The sequence below is a fragment of the Balaenoptera acutorostrata genome, chromosome 7 (assembly GCF_949987535.1).
Source record: "Balaenoptera acutorostrata chromosome 7, mBalAcu1.1, whole genome shotgun sequence".
Taxonomy (NCBI): Eukaryota; Metazoa; Chordata; class Mammalia; order Artiodactyla; family Balaenopteridae; genus Balaenoptera; species Balaenoptera acutorostrata.
Genome location: NC_080070.1, coordinates 60,020,378 through 60,041,828, shown reverse-complemented (window position 1 = coordinate 60,041,828; position 21,451 = coordinate 60,020,378). Strand labels below are relative to the sequence as shown.

At 39.6% G+C, this 21,451-nt stretch overlaps 1 protein-coding gene across 10 annotated transcripts in view; it reads right to left on the bottom strand.

The window, feature by feature from the left end:
- PPP1R9A (protein phosphatase 1 regulatory subunit 9A) overlaps positions 1–20,032 on the bottom strand; it is a 295,263-nt gene extending 275,231 nt beyond the window's left edge. For 2 of the 10 annotated variants that reach the window (XM_028162275.2, XM_028162277.2), the window contains exons 1-2: positions 19,754–20,032; positions 15,961–17,577 (exon numbers count right to left, since the gene is read on the bottom strand). In XM_028162275.2, coding sequence (XP_028018076.2) covers positions 15,961–17,355 — 1,395 coding nt within the window. In that variant the 5' untranslated portion in view covers positions 17,356–17,577; positions 19,754–20,032. Of the gene's footprint in view, positions 1–15,960; positions 17,578–18,850; positions 18,898–19,308; positions 19,354–19,753 lie in introns of those variants that run through there. The other 8 variants (XM_007195740.3, XM_007195745.3, XM_007195742.3 and 5 more) reach the window with 5 other exon arrangements.
- Between the last annotated feature and the right edge of the window lie 1,419 nt (positions 20,033–21,451).

The window sequence follows — 21,451 nt, the reverse complement described above, 5'->3', positions numbered from 1 at the left end:
TCCTCTAAAAATCTCTCCCTTATGATACCCCTCCTCCTAAAGAAGGTAGACACCCTTGCTCGGGAGCACCTCTGCATCCTGTTATATGTAGGTGACAATGTGAACTGGCTGCCTTGGGTCAGTCCTAGGTTATGCCTGTTGTCTCAGCATAAACATTGGCAGCACTCATTTCACTATTAAAAAGAGTCCCAGGGGCTTCCCTGGTGGCGCAGTGGTTGAGAATCTGCCTGCCAATGCAGGGGATACGGGTTCGAGCCGTGGTCTGGGAAGATCCCACATGCCGCGGAGCAACTGGGCCCGTGAGCCACAATTACTGAGCCTGCGCATCTAGAGCCTGTGCTCCGCAACAAGAGAGGCCGCGATGGTGAGAGGCCCGCGCACCGCGATGAAGAGTGGCCCCCGCTTGTCACAACTAGAGAAAGCCCTCACACAGAAACGAAGACCCAACACAGCCATAAATAAATAAATAAATAAAATATTAAAAAAAAAAAAAAAGAGTCCCAGTCTGATAATAAACTAAATGGGCACCCTAGACATTGTACAATACAAAGAAGATTAAGCAATGGTCTATGCTCTCATTTAAAAAAAAAAAAAAAACACATACACTCAGACTATCCCATTTCTCAAATATGTGTAATTATTATTCACCCCGTTTTTATCCCGAAAAGAGTCACATTTGGACAATAAATGATAAATGGTTGCCTTCTGTATATACCTATATACATTACAATACCATTCAATGTTTTCTTCTCTATCTCCTTCACAAGACTATAAATGTCTTGAGGAGCAAAGGCTTATTTATCACAATATCTACACAGCAGAGCCCAAGCTCAATACATATTAAGTATATTCAATAATGTTTGTTGACTGTTACCAATCAATTCAGAATACAATCCTTCTCTAAATAGCTGCAGCATAACCTGTTATTTATAAACAGCTGACTAAGTGATTTATTAACCTTGACTTACGCCCATACAGTAGTTATAGAATGTTATAATCATATTAATCTCAAAACAAAGAATATCATCACCAGTAATAACATAGCATTTGACATACTGACTCAATTCATTCACATAACATGATGAACTCTCATATTATCATATATTCTTAACAACATCACTAGCATTAAAAGGTAATTTTTACAGAACACTTTTTTGTGCCTCCAGAAATGCACATAAACCCTAAAAAGTTGTCATTGTATTTTTATTTAAAAAGAAAAATGCAGAAAACAGCTTAGCAATTCTCTTTCTTAGAGTGCCATTAAAAGCTACTTCTGCCTGGGGAAAATGATATACATTTCGTACATAAACAAATCTACAAGAACAAGCAAAGCCATTTCATATTTTAGCCTAATAACAACTGTTAGACATCTTCCACATAACATAATTCATCGAGAAAACATACAAGCAACATACAGGCAAAAAATATGATTTGAAGACCTTGGATTATTTGTTCCCATGTAGTTTATTACTAATTACTTAAAAGCACCAAGAAAAATGGAAAACTGTTTTTCTGGATAAATAAAAGTCATACTCAGCAAGAGCTTGATCAGAGAATGAGACAACTGGCTACCAAAATACGTATAAAATTATGACTTAGGTCTGGAATTAAAACCAAGGACATTTCTAAAATCAGTATCAAGGGGGTGGGGGTAGAAGTGATCCAAAAAGGTAATTCCTCTCTAATCACTGAAAAGAACGAAAGAAACCACATTTTAATAAACAGGTCAGGCAATAAAAGGTGGGGAAGAGACTAAACTGTAAGAAATAATTCAACTGCCTTCTTTAATTAAATTTTCAATAATTTTCATGAAAGAATATAGATATATTCACAGACTCAAGTTACCAAAGATGTGGCAAATTACTGCAGTTTCTAAATAAGTAGCTTTACAACTTTCATATGGAGCCCAATTTTTATATTATCTTGCAACTAATTACAAGCTTGGGCAACCATTCAAAGCAGAAATAAAGTTAAAGCAAAATGAATACTCTCCCCCTTTAACTTTCACAGCCATATCTCATGCAACCATACTTTAATAACTGCTTCTGGTTACTTATAAACTGTCATTATCTTACCAGGCAATAGACTGAGATTTTCCAAATGAAAGAGAGCACAACAGCTTCAGTAAGCCAGAGCAGGGGCCAGAAAAGATGACAATCTGTAATGGAATCACTCAGCTTTCATTTATAACTGCTAACTTGAAGGATTTTACCTATAAATAAATTATACAATCATTATACATGTACAAATATTATCCCATCATCCCAACTTGGACCTTCAGATGTGGGGAGAGTGAACAGGAAAGGGGAAGGAGCATGGGTGACGGACATCAAAGATTACTAACACTGATTATGTGCCAGGCAGTGTGACAGTCCTGGAGACACAACCATAAAACAAAGTCCTTGCCTTTAAAGTTTAAACAAACTTCCTTAAGAAGATCATATGTCAGCAGGATCTGAATCCAGGTCTGATTCCAAACCATGTGGTCTTTTTTCTACTACTATTGCTACTACTAGCTACATACTGTCCCAAAAGGAAGAACCCCTTTGGCAGGTTTTCTAAGAATGACAGGGGCAGAACAACTCTTCCACTAAGGTGTGTGGGGAAATTGAGGGGTTTTTTCCCCTGAAACAGCTTCAGAGGGTACAACCAAATAAGAAAACCTGATTGTGATAGTTAATTTTATGTCAACTTGGCTGGGCCATGGTGCCCAGATACTTGGTCAAACATTATTCTGGATATTTCTGCAAGGATATTTTTTCTAAATTATTTATTTATTTATTTATTTTTGGCTGCATTGGGTCTTCGTTGCTGTGCACATGGGCTTTCTCTAGTTGCAGCAAGCGGGGGCTACTCTTCGTTGAGGTGCATGGGCTTCTCAATGCAGTGGCTTCTCTTGTTGTGGAGCATGGGCTCTAGGCACGCGAGCTTCAACAGTTGTGGCACACAGCCTCAGTAATTGTGGCTTGCGGGCTCTAGAGTGCAGGCTCAGTAGTTGTGGCGCACGGGCTTAGTTGCTCTGCCGCATGTGGGATCTTCCCGGACCAGGGCTCGAACCCGTGTCCCCTGCATTGGCAGGCAGATTCTAAACCACTGCGCCACCAGGGAAGTCCGTGCAAGGATATTTTTGATTGAGATTAACATTTAAACTGGTTGACTTTGAGTAAAGCAGCTTGCCCTCCATAATGTGGGTGGGCCTCATCCAATCAGCTGAAGCCCTGAATAGAACAAGACTGACTTCCCCTAAGCAAAAAGAAATTCTCCAGCAGACAGCCTCTGAACTTACACCCTGAGTCTCTAGCCTGGGTCCTTCCCTAGGTCTCCACTTCGACAGCTTTTAGACTTAAATTGCAACATCAGTTCTTCCCTGGGTCTCCAGCCCACCAGCCCACCCTGCAGATCTTGGACTTGCCAGCCTCCATAATCATGTGAGCCAAATCCTTAAACATCTCTATTTCTATCTTTCTCTTTCTTCCTCTCTCTCCCGATATCTATCTATACACACATATACACACATACACACATACACACATCAGATTGGTTCTGTTTCTCTGGAGAACCCTGACTAATATATTACCTAAACATTAAATACATGACATGGAAAAAAGACAACTAAAAAAGTATTTTGTATCAATATTTGCAGCTTATTTCCACCATCCTCCAGTGAGAGGGATCAACTACTCAGTCAATGATTCATTTCTAGATTAAGGGTAAGAATTTCACAAAACAGTAAGTGCCAAACCCAAGTAACTTCAAACTAAAACTTCTAATTGCTACTTCTACAAGTGGAGCAATCTACTGAGAGCTCTCTAGTTCCTTAAATATATTACTCACAGAACTCATTATTCAGAGAAGGAACCAGCAATATAAAAATTCCACAAGCATCACAGTCCCCAATGGAAAAACACAAGTCTCTTCTCAAACTTGGTTGAGTACCTAATAATGTTGCCCTCTTTCCTTTAAATAATACTTACAATTATGTAGGTAGTACATATCTAAGTAGTACTATTATAAATTCAGTATTCAATAAAGTACAAATAGAATTTATTAGCCATATCACAGTAAGGTTTAAGTATACTTAATGAAAAATGATAATGCAGCACCAGATTATATAGTAAGGCAGTTTAAAGGACTTCACCAGAACTTATAAAATGCTGGAATTGCTTAAAACTGTAAGATTTATCAGCTGATCTAATTAGGCCAAAAGCAGCACTTTAAAATTCTGATTTCAGAAAACTCTGCCCCCCCCCAAAAAATATTTTTCTTATCATTTATATACTTCAGCATTGTCTACCAAAACTTTTCATAGGTGCAACACTATCCAGTGCATGAGGGTAACTGACCCTTTGATGCTAACTAAAAATATTATATACTACCATATACTCTAATCATATATCAAATCAATCTTTTCAGCTAAAACTTTTGTTAAGAATAACAACAGGAAACTACATATTGGCTGGTGTGTTAGAAAACATATTCAAAAGGGTGCTGTGGAGACCTAGGACACAAAATCCCATTTTTAACTGAGTGCATGCAAGTGTCTTCATAGGGTTACATACAGGCAAGATACTGAACTTGACATCTCTACTCTCAGCTTCTGAAAGACAAAGCCTGTTAAGGCTCAATAATTTAATAGACCCAAAAGAAAGACGTGATCTCACAAGGGAGAATTCTTAGGCTTTCTTTAAACAAATATGTATTATTTTGAGTAAGACTATGCATTAAAATATTTTTCACTTCAGATCCAAAATATATGTCCAGTTTTTAAAAGCACATTTTAAGTAACACGTTAGGATATCATACAGACAACAGCAACTCAAAGAAAATATCTAACACCTATGCAAGTATTATCATCATAATTTAAAATTCATTAGAAAGTCCTGCCCCACATAATACTTACAAGCTTAGCCACAAATATGGGATCAATTTTACCAAGGATTAGAAAGTACGCACTTAACGAATTCAACTGTCAAAAGTTCATTTTCTTAAACCAACACCTTCTTCAGTATTCCAAAAATTTATACCCCAAAATTTTTCTCTGTGACCTACTGATCTCCAAAGAAAATTACATTAAAAATTAATTATTAGATTCGCAGACAGTATTTTTTAAAGTTTTTGTCAACTTTAGAGTTGTTAGGGACTTCCCTCGTGGTCCAGTGCTTAAGACTCTGTGCTTCCACTGCAGGGGACGTGGGTTTCATCCCTGGTCAGAGGAACTAAGATCCTGCGTGACACGTGGCACAGCCAAAAAATTAAAAATAAATAAAATAAACAAACAAAAAAAAAGAGTTGTTATTGCTGATCCTTCCAAATGTGTCCCCCGTTTCTTTTTCTTTATAATTAAAGTAATATATGATCATTGTAGAAAATTTAGTTAATCTAGAAAAATTAAAATAATTTTATAAACATCACCTTTATTCTCTGCATCCAGAAATTACCAGAGTTAACATTTTGCTATATGCACTTTCAGTCTTTGCTCAGTTTTTTTTGTTTGTTTGTTTTAAGAAATTCACGTTCTTTTATTTATTTATTTATTTATTTATTTATTTATTTATTTATTTATTTATTTATGACTGTGTTGAGTCTTCGTTTCTGTGCGAGGGCTTTCTCTAGTTGCGGCAAGTGGGGACCACTCTTCATCGCGGTGCGCGGGCCTCTCACCATCGCGGCCTCTCTTGTTGCGGAGCACAGGCTCCAGACGCGCAGGCTCAGTAATTGTGGCTCAAGGGCCCAGTTGCTCCGTGGCATGTGGGATCTTCCCAGACCAGGGCTCGAACCCGTGTCCCCTGCATTGGCAGGCAGATTCTCAACCACTGCGCCACCAGGGAAGCCCCTTTGCTCAGTTTTTTAGTTTTAAAACTAAAACTGTGATAAAAATGCATATTAAATATCTAACCAGTCTTTTTATCCTATAGTATATTGTAAAATATTTCTCATCTTTAAAAATTTTAGAAAACATGATTTATAACAGCTTTATCTTATTACACTATATGTATGTGTGTGTGTATATATATATATATATCATAATGAATTTAACCATTCCCCTATTATTGAATATGTGAGTTCTTTTAACTTTCTACCAAGACAAATAACACTTTGATATACTCCTTACTAACAATCATTGACAAAAAAAGGCAGTAAACAACACCCAGAATTCATATCCAAAAATTGCCTGTAAACACAAGAAAACATTCAACCTCACTAATAAATCAACATAATACATAGAAATTATGAGAAACCTAATAAGCTGAAAACTATAAAGCATATATATAATACCAAGTGCTAGTACAGGGATTGTGAGAAAACCATTCCAGTGCAATGCTAATTATAAACTAATAAAATCTTTCTGAATAATAATTCAGGCTGTGTGTATCAAAGGCTTTAAAATATTTTAGGAATCTATCCTAAATAAATAATCATAGATAATTCTAGATGCTGACCAAAAAATATAGGGTTAATTCCCTTTCGACGTTAATTTAACATTGAAACAAAACATAATGTGTTATGCACATGTATCAAAAGTCAATGAAGACCTGATCTATATTATTATCATTCTTGTATTCCGCTTTCCCTATTGTATCATAGATTTTCATTTCTGGTCCAGCTTTTATGTTTCATAAGATTTGTGTGTTTGTTTTAATGTTCAGTGCTGAATCTTAAAATTTCTAAGAGGAAATGTGTGCTTTGGGCATTCATATGTTAAAACCGATGCACAACTTAAATTACTGCATTTTGTTACTCTACCTACAGAATAAACTTTTAAAAATAATTACGTTCTGGGAATTTCCTGGCGGTCCAGTGGTTAGAACTCCACACTTCCACTGCAGGGGGCATGGGTTTGATCCCTGGTTGGGGAGCTAAGATCCCACAAGCCGTGCAGCCCGGCCAAAACATCATAATAATAATTACATTTTACATATTGGTGCACAAGATGATAGTCAAACACCCTATAGCAAGTTTTGCCTTTCCTCTGAGGAATGGTTTCTTTTAATTTTTTTTATTGAAGTATAGTTCATTTACAGTATTACATTAGTTTCACGTGTACAACATCAATATTTTTATAGATTGTGCTCCATTGTGCTCTAAGTTATTACAAAATAATGGCTATATTTCTCTGTGCTGTACAATATAACTTCCTTCCTTACTTATTTTATAGATAAATAAGTTTGTATCTCTAGCAATGGGTTCTTTTAAAAAAAATACAATAGTTGATTCATAATGAAAAGTGTGAATTTATGTCTGTTTCTTTCTTACAAAACAACTTTGCACATCCATTTTATCTGAAACAAGTGCTTAGTAAAAAGAACCCATCAATACAGCACTGACTCACAAGTAGACCTTAAAAACCAACCAATAAACATGTTTTTCTCCCTCCTCTATTGAGGTCCCTTACAGTGAAGGAAAACTCTTCAAAAGCCTGAATAGGCACCTTTCACTTTGCGTATTATTTAAAATCCTTGTATCAAGATTAGACAAATTTTCCAGTATGAATGTACCCTCCACGAAGCTCTATCCTGACATATGTTCTGAAAGAAGAGAAGTAAAAAGCAACTTTTGGAGGAGAGATCTGAAGTGGAAGAAAGAGAAAGATCCCCCTCACTGGACCGTGATAGACTCAAGGCACAAAGCCATGCAGTTTCTCAGGGTCATACCAGTCTAAAAGTATCAAGGGAGAAACACCAAATACCTACTCTGGAAGCCTCTCACCTGGACTCTCCCAGGTCACCATTCTGTTTATCTTTCTGACCCTTGTCAACCACTACGTGTCCCAACCTAGCCCACTGTATTTCATCTGGCACAGAAAATAATATGGAAGATTAGCTTTCCCCAGAACAAAACTCATTCATTATCTGACTTAAAAAAAAAGAGAGAAAGAGGATAACATGTCTGTGAGCCGGTCCATTTAAAACCACTTTTCTTCACACATAAATATATATGGAATAGTTTTGACTGTACAAACTATTTTTTTTTGGTCCCTCTGAAATACATTAAATAAGCAACAAGACTTTGGTCCTCCTAAAATATAAAATTTCCAAATATCTTTATACTCTGCCTGTTTCATTGTCCTTTTTGTAAGGATAGGGGCCTGAGAAAGAGAGAGCAAGTTTGGCTAAAAAATTGGGAATCATGCAAAAGGTTATCAATATCTCAATCGTGTTGAACAGTGCTATGAAGCTATTTCCAGAACAAAAGTGAGTGAAGCAATTAATATGTCAGCAACTATGTTACAAAACATTTCTTTCTTTATTCTTAGGTTCCTCAGCAAGGTGTTTTAATATATAGTTCAAGCCACACTTCCAAAAGTCGAGTTGCTCTAAAAGCCACTCTATCAAAATGTACTCCATTGGATTTAATCTTTTAATCATCTTAAAGTTTCTACTATAATCTATAGCATATATAACATTCCCAAGAGCAATTTAATATAACTTCTTCATTTTGATATTTCAACAAAAGATGTTCAAATTTTTCCCTTTGAAATAACAGCACAAATATTTATGATAATGGTACTGTACAAATATGTTTAAGAGAGCCTCAATTACGAATAAGAAAACCAAAGCCTCAAGACGTAGATTTGTCCAAGTTTACAGCATATCAGGAAGCTTTTGGTGTTACTTTCATTATCAGTTAATAATATTTAACAGTGATATATATAATATACTTTAGTTGACAATGTGTAATAAATTAAATAAGTGCCTGCCCAAAATGACTTATCTCATAAGTCATTATCTCATGGTTATATTACAGATAATAGCAAGTATGGCATATAAAATCTATATTGAAGTACTGAAGGAGGAGGAGAATTTTTAAAATAGTGAAGTTTGTCCATGAACAATTCCAATCAACATAAAAGAATAATGAAAGCAAGAACATAAGAGCAGTAGGATGGAAATAAGCATCAAGTCATTACAAAAGGACAAGGGTCTCCACATGCTAGAAAAGACCAATGTAAAGATGAAAATTGGCATTAGCGCTTTTGTGCCTTTAAAGATACACTATGCTGAAGCAATCACTTAGCTTCATCAACAGCAATTTCAGATTATGTGAAGAAAAGTGCAGTGTCCCAAGGTAGGGAGTGATTCTAACCATCCTCTTTGCCCCGTACACTATTCTTCCTCAGTTAACAAATATGCTCATCCCTTTCTGGATCCTGCTGTTACTTCAGCTTCCTGTCTTCTTTCTCTCCATGAACTGCATTAACAGGCAGGCAGCATTTGTTGTCCCCACATTGCCACTTCATTTTAAGACCATGTCACCATCCAAAAATTCCTTTATCCTTGCTCTCTAGACCTTCCTAAGGTCTGCTGCCCTCATGGTATCTTAAATTTTAACATATCTCACGTCATACTCATTGCCTCTCCTGCACTCCCTTTAAAAAGCATGCCCCGGATCCCATTTATATGAAATGTCCAGAAAAGGCAAATCCACAGAGACAGAAACTAGATTAGTGTTTGCCAGAAGATGTGGGAAGAAGGGGAATTAGGAGTGACTGCTATCAGGCACAGGGTTTCTTTCTAGGGTGATGGAAATATTCTACAATTAGATAATAGTGCTGGTTGCACAACATAGTGAATATACTGAAAACCGCTGAATTGTACACTTGAAGATGGTTAATTTTATGTTATTTGAATTTTATCTTAATAGAAAATTGCAAATTAAAAACAAATGAAAATAAGCAAATATATGAGCACGCGCGCGTGTGCGCGCACACACACACACACACACACACACACACACACCATGTCCCTCCTTCTAACTTTCCTTTTGCCTTGCAAAATAATAAACTCCCCATAAGTGGAATTATTCAAGCAGAAGCTGAATGATCATCTGTCAGCAATATGCTATTGAAGGGCTAACTGAAGTGAGTGGGGAAATTACACTAGATTACCCTTAAGTATTTTTCATTTTTAAGTTTCTATGTCACAAACCAAGAGGAAGAGATTAGAACCAGGGAAATTTTTTAAAGTGACCAGAAAGAAAAAATATGAAGCATTACTTGAAAAGTATTTTTCTATTCAAAATGAAAACTGTAGAATATAATGAAGCAAAAGAACAAAAATGAAATAGATCCAAAAAGGAAGAGCATAGGAAATTAAGAAAAAATATTAAGTAAATTAGATAACAGCACAAAAATCAAGAAATGATATTCAGAGTTTAACATAACAATATTTGTTTTGTTTATACAGAATTTATCCTGTATCTAATTGTATTTTTCTATAGAAATTCTGAAGCCTTTTTCTTTTTGAGTGGTGAAGAAGATGTTAGAAAAAAATCAAATGCAGACGAGATTTAAATCAAATTACTGTTGACTGGCATGTGACTGGATTAATAAAGTAAACAATGTATGGATGACATAATAGAAAGCTATTTTCCCCCAAATTCAGCCCCTTGTCTTTAAAGTCCATTACCCCAACACTAGCATCCTTTGTGAGGAAATTTAGAGGGGAAGAAAAAATATTGTTGATGCTTCTTATACTCTCTCTAGAAGTTTTTAAATTTAGGCTTCCAAAAGAATGAGAGAAATGGAATTTCTGAGTCTATCAAGAACCTCCTCCTCCTGTCCTTTTATAATTAAAAACTTAGACCACACAACGAGTCTAGGATATGACTTTTTAATGACCCAAACTCCTTATGAATTTAGGGCTCATAATCCACTATGGTATCCAGAAACAGAGTGCTTCATGCACTTTACAAATTTACACCTGTTTCATCTTCAAAGAATATTATCCCATACAGCCAGCTACAGCAGACCCGTCTGGAAAGCAAATCTGTTAAGTGAGCTTCCCCAACATTTCGTTACAAGCCCCTTTCAGAAGCCAGAAGGTTATACTTCAAAATCATATTCCAAATAGTGATCTGTTGACCAGCAGCATCAGCACCAATTTGAGAGCTTGTTAGAAATGCAAAATCTCACCCCAGATCTACTGTTTGAGAGTTTGCTATATTGCCTGAGAATATTAAATTCTGTTATAAAGGTCAAGAAAACAAATGGAACGGATGAAACTCTAAGAAGTGAGAATCACTGATGGTAAGTAAGCTAATACTCAGAGACTCAGTTAAGTATAGATAATGAGAGCTTGTAAGGCCAAGACAAAAGTTACAAGACATGTTAAAAATAGGTAAGTTAGTAACCTGTAAGACATTCCAAAATAGAAAATATTGTGGAACAAACAAGAGATTTACTTGTAGATAGAGAGGGGTGGAAAGCCCAAGTCATTACCATACCATCTCTGGTCTGACAGCTATGCCATCTCCACATCAGCCACCCAGTATGATCCTATTCTGGACCCACAGGTGCTCTAACCAAGAAATGCAAATAACACCCCTGGCTCATCAGCGGGCAAACTGGCAAAGCTACAGCTGTATCTAAGTGTACTTGTCCCCACTCTCTTCCATACAGCAAGTATGTATCCCAGGAAGTATGATGCCCAGGGCATCATGAGTCTGTGGAATTCTTGCTCAAATATCAACTCTAGTCCTCACAACCACACCATCAATGGGAAAGGCTGATACGAAAGAGAGAGGGACAGGACACATGAATTCTGTGTACCCAGGACTCAGGTAGTGTGGTCCTTCCTTCCAATCTCTTTTGCACCTTAAGTGTGTTAACTTACCCCCCACTGCTTTCCTCTTGCTTCTGGCTGTGTGTTTTAAACTAATTTGATAAATCGTGTGATTCAAGCACTTTAATGTGGTTGCTGAGCCTATCTATTCCATACCTCCAGGATAGCTGGTAGTGTACTTGGAGGCTAACCATTGCATCAAGGTAATTTCCTACAAAACAACTACTGAATAAGAAATATGCATTTTAAAAGGTCCCCAGGTGATTGATATGCAAATTCAAGTTTAGAAGCACTGAGTAGGACTGTGAGAAAGGGAAAGCTGCACAAAGACAGAAATTTGGATTTCAGAACTATGCTCAGAACACCATCCTGAATAAAAGGCCTCGTGTACCCCCTGACAATAACTCAGAGCCCCAAAAGAGGGAGAGAATGCTAAGAAACCCATTTTCAACAACTATCATGTAAGTCTCAGAGAAGCATTGCTGCCCTTGGTGACTCTCCTTTGAACTCCAGCTCTGTAAAGCTTGAGGCAACTTGAGAAAACACACAGAAAAGTATAGCATTATGTATCCCAACATTAACCCAGGAATTTCATCTTGCTGGGAATTAGGAAAATAACCTTTTTCAGATATGCTGTGTTTCAAGAACACCAATCCAAAGGACATAAGGTCACCAAAAACAGAAAAAGAGTCGTGACTTCCTTAACAAGATTGCTGTGATGATCTTAGAAAGATCATCCAAGAACAGACTTGAGCAGAAGTGACCTTAATGGGCTGTACACCTCCCACCGACCACCGGTTCCTGACTTGATCAGCTCCAGTCATTTTATGTATTTATTACATTTGCATTGTTCCTGACACATAGTAAGGGCTCAATAAATGTTCTGAATTAATAGAAAAAATAATTTTAAATGTCACCCTTTCTATCTTTGATTTATCTAAGACAAATTTAATTCAATTCCTCGGTTCTGAGAAATTCCTGAGAATGAAGGTATAATTCCACATCTCAAATTAGCATCTTCCTAACACTCCCTCATTCCATATCTCGAAGTTGGATTTTACATTTTCTATTATTAATTCCATTCTAACTTTCCACGACACTATGAAACACATTAACCTATCCATTAAGAAACGATCTGGGGCTTCCCTGGTGGCGCAGTGGTTGAGAATCTGCCTGCTAATGCAGGGGACACGGGTTCGAGCCCTGGTCTGGGAAGATCCCACATGCCACGGAGCAGCTGGGCCCGTGAGCCACAATTGCTGAGCCTGCGCGTCTGGAGCCTGTGCCCCGCGACGGGAGGGGCCGCGATAGAGAAAGGCCCGCGCACCGCGATGAAGAGCGGTCCCCGCACCGCGATGAAGAGTGGCCCCCGCTTGCCGCAACTGGAGAAAGCCCTCGCACGAACCGAAGACCCAACACAGCCAAAAATAAAATAAATAAATAAATAAATAAGAAAATCCTTTAAAAAAAAAAAAAAAAAAAAAAAAAGAAACGATCTGACCATTTCTAAAAGTCACCAACAATTATACATAAGGGATATACTACACAGGAAAGATCAGATGTTACTTTGATATTTTTCTAGGTCCAGATTTAAGACATCTTAGGGAAATATCTATTTAAAACATCTATAGAATAACTGAAATAGAAACTGAGGACATGGTCTCACACACACAAGATCTAAAACAAAAGACCAAAAGTGTTGAGAATGTTTACTCTAGTGAAGAATAAGGTGAGACTATCGGGAAAAGAATGCAAAAGTTCTAAAAATCATTTCTGTAAGGAATATGCTCCCTATTACTTCTGAAATAGGGAATGTGTTTAAGTTTCAAAGGAAAAGATTTACGTTGGAAATCATAACTTCCATTCCATAAATAAATATTTATAAAAAGAATAAGGAAACACACATAGGGAATGGCTGAGTGTATTCCCTTCCAAATGATCTACCAAATCCTGTTCACTCCATGCATTTAGTATAGCCAAGAACAGTTAAAGTACTCATAGGACATTAGGCACTTCAGCACAGGTTTTTACACTGTGTTTCATGGGTTTTAAATACCATGTGTTTAAGAATTGACTCTACAAGCTCACAGAGGAAAGAGGTAACCTTATAGATTTTTGTGTCCTCTGCAGCTAACAGCATGAGAACAGACATATGATAAGCCTTCAATAAACACTTACTGAATTTAATTATTACCACTCTCTGAGGCAAAAATCTTAACTGGAGAATAATCTAAACACTACCATCATCACCACCACCAGTAGAAAAGTAGCACTCAAAATTTCCAAGTGAATCCACTTCCATATTAAACAATGGGAACAAGAAAGAGTAACTGTCTTATTCATTACAAAGGGCTAAGAATGAATCTTCTGTTCGCAAACTTAATCCACTCCAGCTAGTACTGTTAACTGCCCACTAAAACGCAGCACATTATCTTTCACAAATCTGATGCTTGATCCATATTCTTAATGAAATGTGTTGAACTTAAATGTATGTAATCCAGTTCATTCCTTGTCACGTGAAATACAAGTCTATTACGTGAAAATTCAGAGGCAAAATGCTTATTGTTATAAATGGCAGAAAAAAAAAAATCACTTCAGTTTCAAAGTATCACACCCAAAACCTGGTTTGTTCACAAAAGAGCATCCAAATTTCAATGATAAATCCTTTAAAATCCATTAAACCTATTACTATGCAGTTACACTTTGTGCAGCATAGGACCCAAATACAAGGATGGTGCCCCATTTGGTTGCCAAATTTTCATAAACTGCTAACCCCCGTTAGGGAGTCAGCCACTGGTTTTAACAAACTCCTTGAAGAGTTCATTTCAGTTATTCCTGCCTTGCTCAATGTATAACAATTTAATCTTACTGCTTTCTTCCTCAGGGGTAAAAAGATGATGTTCCAAGGGGAGCACCTGCAAAGCGGATGTAAAAGATGAAATTTAGAAGCTGGCTGGATAGGCCTGAGGGAAAGGCAACTCTAAAGAGAGTACCTACCATTGGGGGGTAGGGGAGAGAATGACAAAGGAAGGTGGCAAAGAGCAGCAAAGAAACTTAGCTTACTTAGAAACTAGATTCCCAACTCCAGTAGTTATTTCAAACATAGTTTAACTTGACATGGCCCATTCTGACCCAGAACTTTTGCTTTGCATTAATGAAAGAAAAGTTTGCCTGCTAACACCAGTAAATAATTTCATAGATTATTAGTTTATTTCATAATTACAGAAAGGTCATATTTATCTTTGCTATGTAAATTATGTATCTTACAGCCTTATATGAAAGTTTCATAAGATGGAAATAACAATAGACAGTGACTTTAGATTTTGAGGAGAAAATTCAAGAAGATACCAGATCTAATTCCAAATCTATCATATATACACACTGTGTAAGCTAAAAGCCCCTAGAAAGTGGTTTCAAACTACATATTCTGCCACCACAACCCCCCAGATTCCCCTAGGAGGACATGACAGCATCTTGGGGCTGAGCCGATGGACAAGTACACTTTGCAAAAGCACTCCAGGAGATTCTGATACTCAACCAAACACCTCCTGTCCCACTGCCATTATCAGCTAATAATGTTTCACCACCCGCTGCGGATGTACTTTGTGCTGTTCTTCTATTCCAAATGTTAACTAAGTGAAGTCATTAGAATAGAGCATCTGAATTCAACTGGCATTTATCCAGATTTTAAGAGGTAAAAATAAACCCATGAATGGCAAATCAATTTAACGTCCTTTCACACAATTTCATTTTAAAGCCATATAACAAATTCTGAACTCAAAGCTATTTAGAGTCATAGCTTTCCAATTAAAGTATTTAAGTCCGCTAACATAGTTCCACGAATCCAACATTCACTACCAAGTAGCAGTACAGAAAAAAAAGTTCCAACATTCCTCACAATCCACTTACACTTAAGTAAGGGATAACTCAGATTTTTTAAGCAAATAAATAAAGAATATTATTTCAAGGTTATCATAACTCTCCCTTTGTACATTATACCTCATATCCTACAGTGTTTCAATTCAAATAATATTATTCATGGGTAATTTCAAGTAGAACTAGTTAAAGAAGTAATTCTATTTCAAACTAACACTCCTGGTTTTCAGTGCTCATATTATTCATACTCCCGTCCATTGGAATGTCTCTCACAATCCCCAAACTTCTTCAACTTCAGCATTACTCAGTACTGGTTTATACAACTATAAAGCACATCAGGAAATCATATCTCTCAAACTCCAAACTTTTAAAAATCACCTGACAACATGTGTATATCAACAACCTTGAATGCTTTATAGCTGTCAAAGCTAGTCTACATACAGTTAGGCCCAAGTACTAAAACAAACAAACAAACAAAAAACTTAGAAAAAACTTCAAAAACAAACTGAGAAAACATACTTACCTTAATTGGAGCACTACTAAACTTAATTTTCCTATTTGCCGGGATGTCTTCTTCTTCTGGCAATCCAACGATTTCTGAGTATTCCATGTCAGGTTGAGAGTAACTGTTCTCATCACTATCTTCCTGCTCATCCTGTTCGGTGCCTGTTTCTCCCCAGTCTGAGTTATACCTGGATCTCACCCTGTATATATTATAGTCACTGTGCATGTAAACATGGGAGCTCCCAAAATTACTTGAATCTTCGAATACCTCCTTTCCACAACTGAATCCAGAAGCATCAGCAGAGGTAAAATCACCACCTGCAAGTTCTTTCTTCTGTTGCATTGCTGCCTCACTCCCAACCAAATGAGCTTCTGCGTCTTCCGAAGGTTCGTTTTGTGGTGAAGGGATTTCAGACTCTGTAACTGCCTTGCTTTCAGCACAAGGTTCTTCAGGAATGTCTTTGTCAGTTCTGTCAGGAGTCTCTTGGTTAGATGTGGAGTCCTCGGCTTCCTTGCTCTGCTGTGCCTCTCCAGTGGGCACTGAAGCTAGAGAGGTACTTTTCGAAGCCACTTCTAGTACCGGAGTTGTATGACCCTTCTGAGCATCCTCTGCATCGTCACTGTGTTTGCTTGGAGGAGACCAAGAATTAGAATCCTTCAGGTGCCCAAAGGTGTCAAGATTTGTAACAGTAACAGATGGTAAATTCAGGGGATAATGCCCAGTCACTGAGTATTCACTGTTCTCAGCCTTCTCAGAAATGATGGCACTGGGGGAATCGGTGTTCTCCAATACTGCACCCAGTTGACTCACAGTTGGGGAGACAGCCTCTGTCCGGGAGCTAAGGCTGTCCAAGGAGTCAGTACTGCCTCTGTTGGACTTAGAACCACCCCATTCATCCTGAGGTTCACCCCCTCCAATTTTCTCCTTCTTTGGGGAATAGCGGTTGTTCTGTCCTGACTCATGCACACTTCTCTCAAACATCTTGCGAGTTTCTGTGAACTTAGAATATGAAGGGCCATCGTACATTGTGTCAAATCTACTAATTCGTTCTGAAACAGAGGACTCCAACTTAACAACTGAGCCATCTGTTTTTTCCAGAAATTCTTTGGGCTTCATTCGCCTCTGAGGGGATGAAGGTCCACCTTTCCCCCTGGTTTTGGCAATGACTGCAGCATTCTCACTGGGTTCCATACCCATCTGCATAAATAGATTTTTAATTCTGTTGACATTGGAGCCATATTTCCTTCCCCTGCTCTGCTGGGAGCCCTCACCTTCTTTTGTTTTTTGTTCCCCATCTGACTTGGGTTTGTCAAAGGTACTTTTCAGTGCCTGGAACTCAGTTCTATATGCATTCCTGTGAGGAGAGGCACTTCTGAGAGTGGTACGTTCACCTGAAGACTCGGTTTTCAACATTTTTACTTCAGGGGTGAAAAGCCAATGTTCATAATGATCAGGAAAAACAAAAAAAACCAAAAAAACAAAACACCTCTCTTCTCTAATCACCAGTATCTGGTCAAGAAAAAGTACCTCTCAAATGGCATACTGTGTCAGTGATCCTCCCAACAGGTGTATTAGGAAATTATTCAGTCAAGAGTTACACAAAATGGCTTTTTCAAAGCAAGACTACAGGTTCATCTGTAACAGAAAAGAACGAATTTCTGAATTCATTTACTTATTTGAATTTACGTTTAGTCAACTATTATACATTTTTTTTCAAAGTGGCTTGGCCACATGTCAAATAAGAAGAAATTACATATTGAAATGGGAATTTCAAAGCCAAGAATTTAAAAGTTATAACTCTGATTGGTCTTTGGTAATAAAACTGTTTCAAACATAACTTGAGACCCCTACCAAAATCACACACATACACACATACAAGTGACACATAAGTACACTTCAGAGCAATACTTTAGCCCAAGTTTTGGTTGGTTTTGTGAATGACCTTAAAAGAAACCAGCTGTTCCTAGATCTTTAAGAAATCATCAAACTGTCCAGAAAAATGAAATTCATTTGAGATTCTCCACATCAGGTAGAACTTATTCTTTCTGTACAAGCACAATTAAAAGTTCAGAATCTATGTTTACAAACTCCAAAACGTGTCTACAGAGGCTTATTTCACTCTTTCTGGTCCAATATTCTCATCTACAGCATCCCCAAAACAACACTAGTGCAATTTCAGACCAAAACAAGCAGAAGAAAGTTCTTAAATGGCAGTAAGTTCCACTCTAAGTTCAGAACCACATCAAATATTTGGAAGTTTCCTAAGAGTGAACATTAAGTATAGAGTGGGATACAGGATATCATGGGAATAAATGTATGAGAACGTGACGATCAGAAAGTAAAGGACCATGAAACCTTTTTTCATAGCCCTGATTTATTTATTACACTTGCCTCTAACTTACTACAAGCTCAGAATACAACGCAATACGTGCTGGCTGGTCTCCTCTAGCCCACAGCTGGATTTCACATCAATATGCCAGCAAGCAAATACTTCAAGATCCGCTGAGGAGCAGACGTTGTAGTTCTAAAGATTTTTCATTTTGTTTTTGTTTTGTTTTTTAGTATTAGGCGGAGCCCTATCACCCTCACGCACCATCAGATGAGGAAGCACACACTTTCACTTAAACCGTCCCCAGACTCGGCTCCTGGCCCAGCACGCATGCATGGCCCATGCAGACAAACAAGAAAGGCTTCAGAGTGTGGCGCCTGTTTTTTTTGTCAAGCTTCGACAATCTCCTTCCACCCTAACATTTGTTTAAGCCGTACACACCCTCCCCTCCCCCCAACACACCGCCCCCCACTCCCTCCCCCGCCAATTCGAACCCGAAGGGGCGGGGGGCGGGGGCGCTGGGGCCGCCGGGGTATTCAAAACCTGCCCTCACAAAAGACAAACATAAATAACACCAACTTGAGAGGCAGCCGATTCCCGAGCCTGGTTCGGGACGCAATCCCTCGGCCCCGGGCAGGGGCAGGGCCGGGAGAGCAGGTGACGCCAAGCGCTATGGTAGGAGGTCGCAGTCTAGCTTTGTGCCAAGAAGCACCTGAAGTCCTAACACATTGGCTACGGCTCCCGGCGGCTGCCAGGCGGATCCCAGTGTGGCATGGGGAGAGCCGAGCTCCCCGTCCACATTAAAAAAAGAAGAAAAAAAATTACAGGGTCATACTGATAAATCCCTTCGTTTTTCCTCCCAGTGTGCCAGGAAACAATAGATCCCACCGATACTGCCTCCGATCCTCGACCTAACGCTCCCCAACCGCAGCCCACCCCCACCCTCAGCCTGCAACTCAGCCTTTGTACATCCCGATTTTTTCCTCCTCATCTCCACCCTCCCCAGCTCCTCGCCCCGCGCACATCCTCCCCCTTACCCGAGCGGGAGCCGCCGCCGGTGGGGAGGGTCGGGCGGCCGCGGCTCCCACCCCCTCCTCCGAGGCGCCCCCCGCCCCACGGTGGCCGCGGCTCGGCTCGGCGCCGGCCCGCTCGCTGCCCCTCCACCCGCTCCTCCCGGCGCAGCGCGATGGGCGGCTGCGACGGCCGCTTCCACGCGCGCCGCGGCCCCCCACGCGCGCCCGGCCCGCGGCGGGCGGCCCCGGGAGGCGCGCTGCGCTCCCTAACGCCATTGCGGGCGGGCGGCGGCCCGGGCCCCGACGCGCTCGCACACTCGGGCCGACCTGGGGAGGGGGTCCCAGCCCGGGCAGGGGCTTCGCCCACGTGCGGCCGCCCGCGCCGGGCCGTGTGGCTGGCGGCGGAGCGGGGGTGTAACGGGGGAGAGGCCGCGGGGGTGAGGAAGGCCCGGGGTAACAGGTGCCTCACCTCGGCTGATGGGATTAACTCTAGGGCCGCAGAGAGAGGGAGCCCGGCAGCAAAATCCCAGGAGAGGGAGAGAGAGGGAGCCTCTGGCGGCCAACGGAGGGCGAAAAGCAGCGGCCTGAGGCGAGGCCGCCCCACCCCCTCGGCCGTGGGCGAGGGGCCCCGCGGGCCTGGGGCAAATCCTGCCCTTCAGCTCGGGTCCTGGTTTCGCGAGAACTGGGTTCTTGGGCTGTCTGCTGCTGGGGCCTCGCGAAGTCTGCAGTTAACCCCGTGACCCCAGGGCATCCAAAACCCTGGGCCACGCTCCTGGCAGGGAAGGCCGGCACCTAGGCCCAGATCCAGAGCGGCCTCACTCCAACGCTTAGGCCACTGTGCTTCGCCTAACACCCACCTTGACCTTCCGCTGCTGAAAGGAAAGAGGTGAGGAAATCTTCTGACTTCCTTATCAGGAAAGAGCTTTTCAGACTCCCCTTTTATAAATGCTCAGTACCCCCTCCTTTCCCCATCAAAAATTTCGGAAGTGTTAACAGCCTTACTGCAAAATATAAAACCAATCAAAACCGTCAATATAGACCTTTAAACCAACCCTCAAAAAAACTATGGAGTAGAAACTTTTAAGGATAATTTTTCAAGAAGGTAAAAATATACTCTAACAGAAATGTAAAATGAAGCTGTGTCAAAAATGTTATTTGACTCATCATTTAGGGAGGGAACACCAAAATATTGCAACCCATCCAAATGAGAATGTGAAGAACAAAGCTTTATGGAAAATCAGAAAAGAGGCAAAACTGGTTAATAAGGCGCTAAAATGTAATATTTTGAATTATCTCCTACACAGGGCAGTGATCAACTGTATCTCTAAGGAACAAAATAATTTTGCATATGTATAGATAAGAACCATTTACAGTATTGTTAAGTTTCTAGGGCTTATAGAGTCGTAAAAAGTCAAAGGCAGGCAAAGGTGCAAACTACTGTAGAACCATGAAACTCCAGAGTCCTTTAGATAACATCCAGCATTCCACTGCAAGGACACTCAATAATCTTTTGCCCATTTCAAAGTCTTACAGGAGTTTTTCCAACAGAGCTATTATTATCTGCATTTTACAGATGGGAAAACTGAGGTTAGGTTTTGTAACTTACCTACAGCTTTATCGCTAGTAAATGATTATGGCTGCGTATGAGCTCCGTTAAGTCTATACACAGAATTTATACTCTGGAAGCAAAATCTTTTCTTGCTTAATTTCAAAAGAGCTTTGTAGCTGCTCAATTCTATGTATCTCTTCTTTTGAACAGTGGAATTTTTTCTTCAAGCCTCACCAAATTCTGGGTGCTTTCCCAAGAAATTGGTATTCCCTGTCTACGACGTGGATGTCACTTCTATAAGCATAAACAGATGTAACAGGCAATGTGAGGGGGCTTGTGGTTCCAGTCTCCACTTTTGGAAAGAACATTTGTGTTGTCTGGGGTAATTAGGTGGAAAAGTTCCTGTCATTTATTTGCAGTATGGAAACCATGTTTTTTAGGAGAATAACCTAAATAAATGCAGGAACCTAATCACTACAGTTCTATCTGTAGAAGAGGGGGCAGAGTTGGCAACAAAACCAGTCTTACAGCTCTTTACAAAAAGATGATGCATACAGAAAAGCAGCCTAAAGAATTTGGTTGGTTTGGGTTTCACTTTTTTATTAATGTGAACCTTCT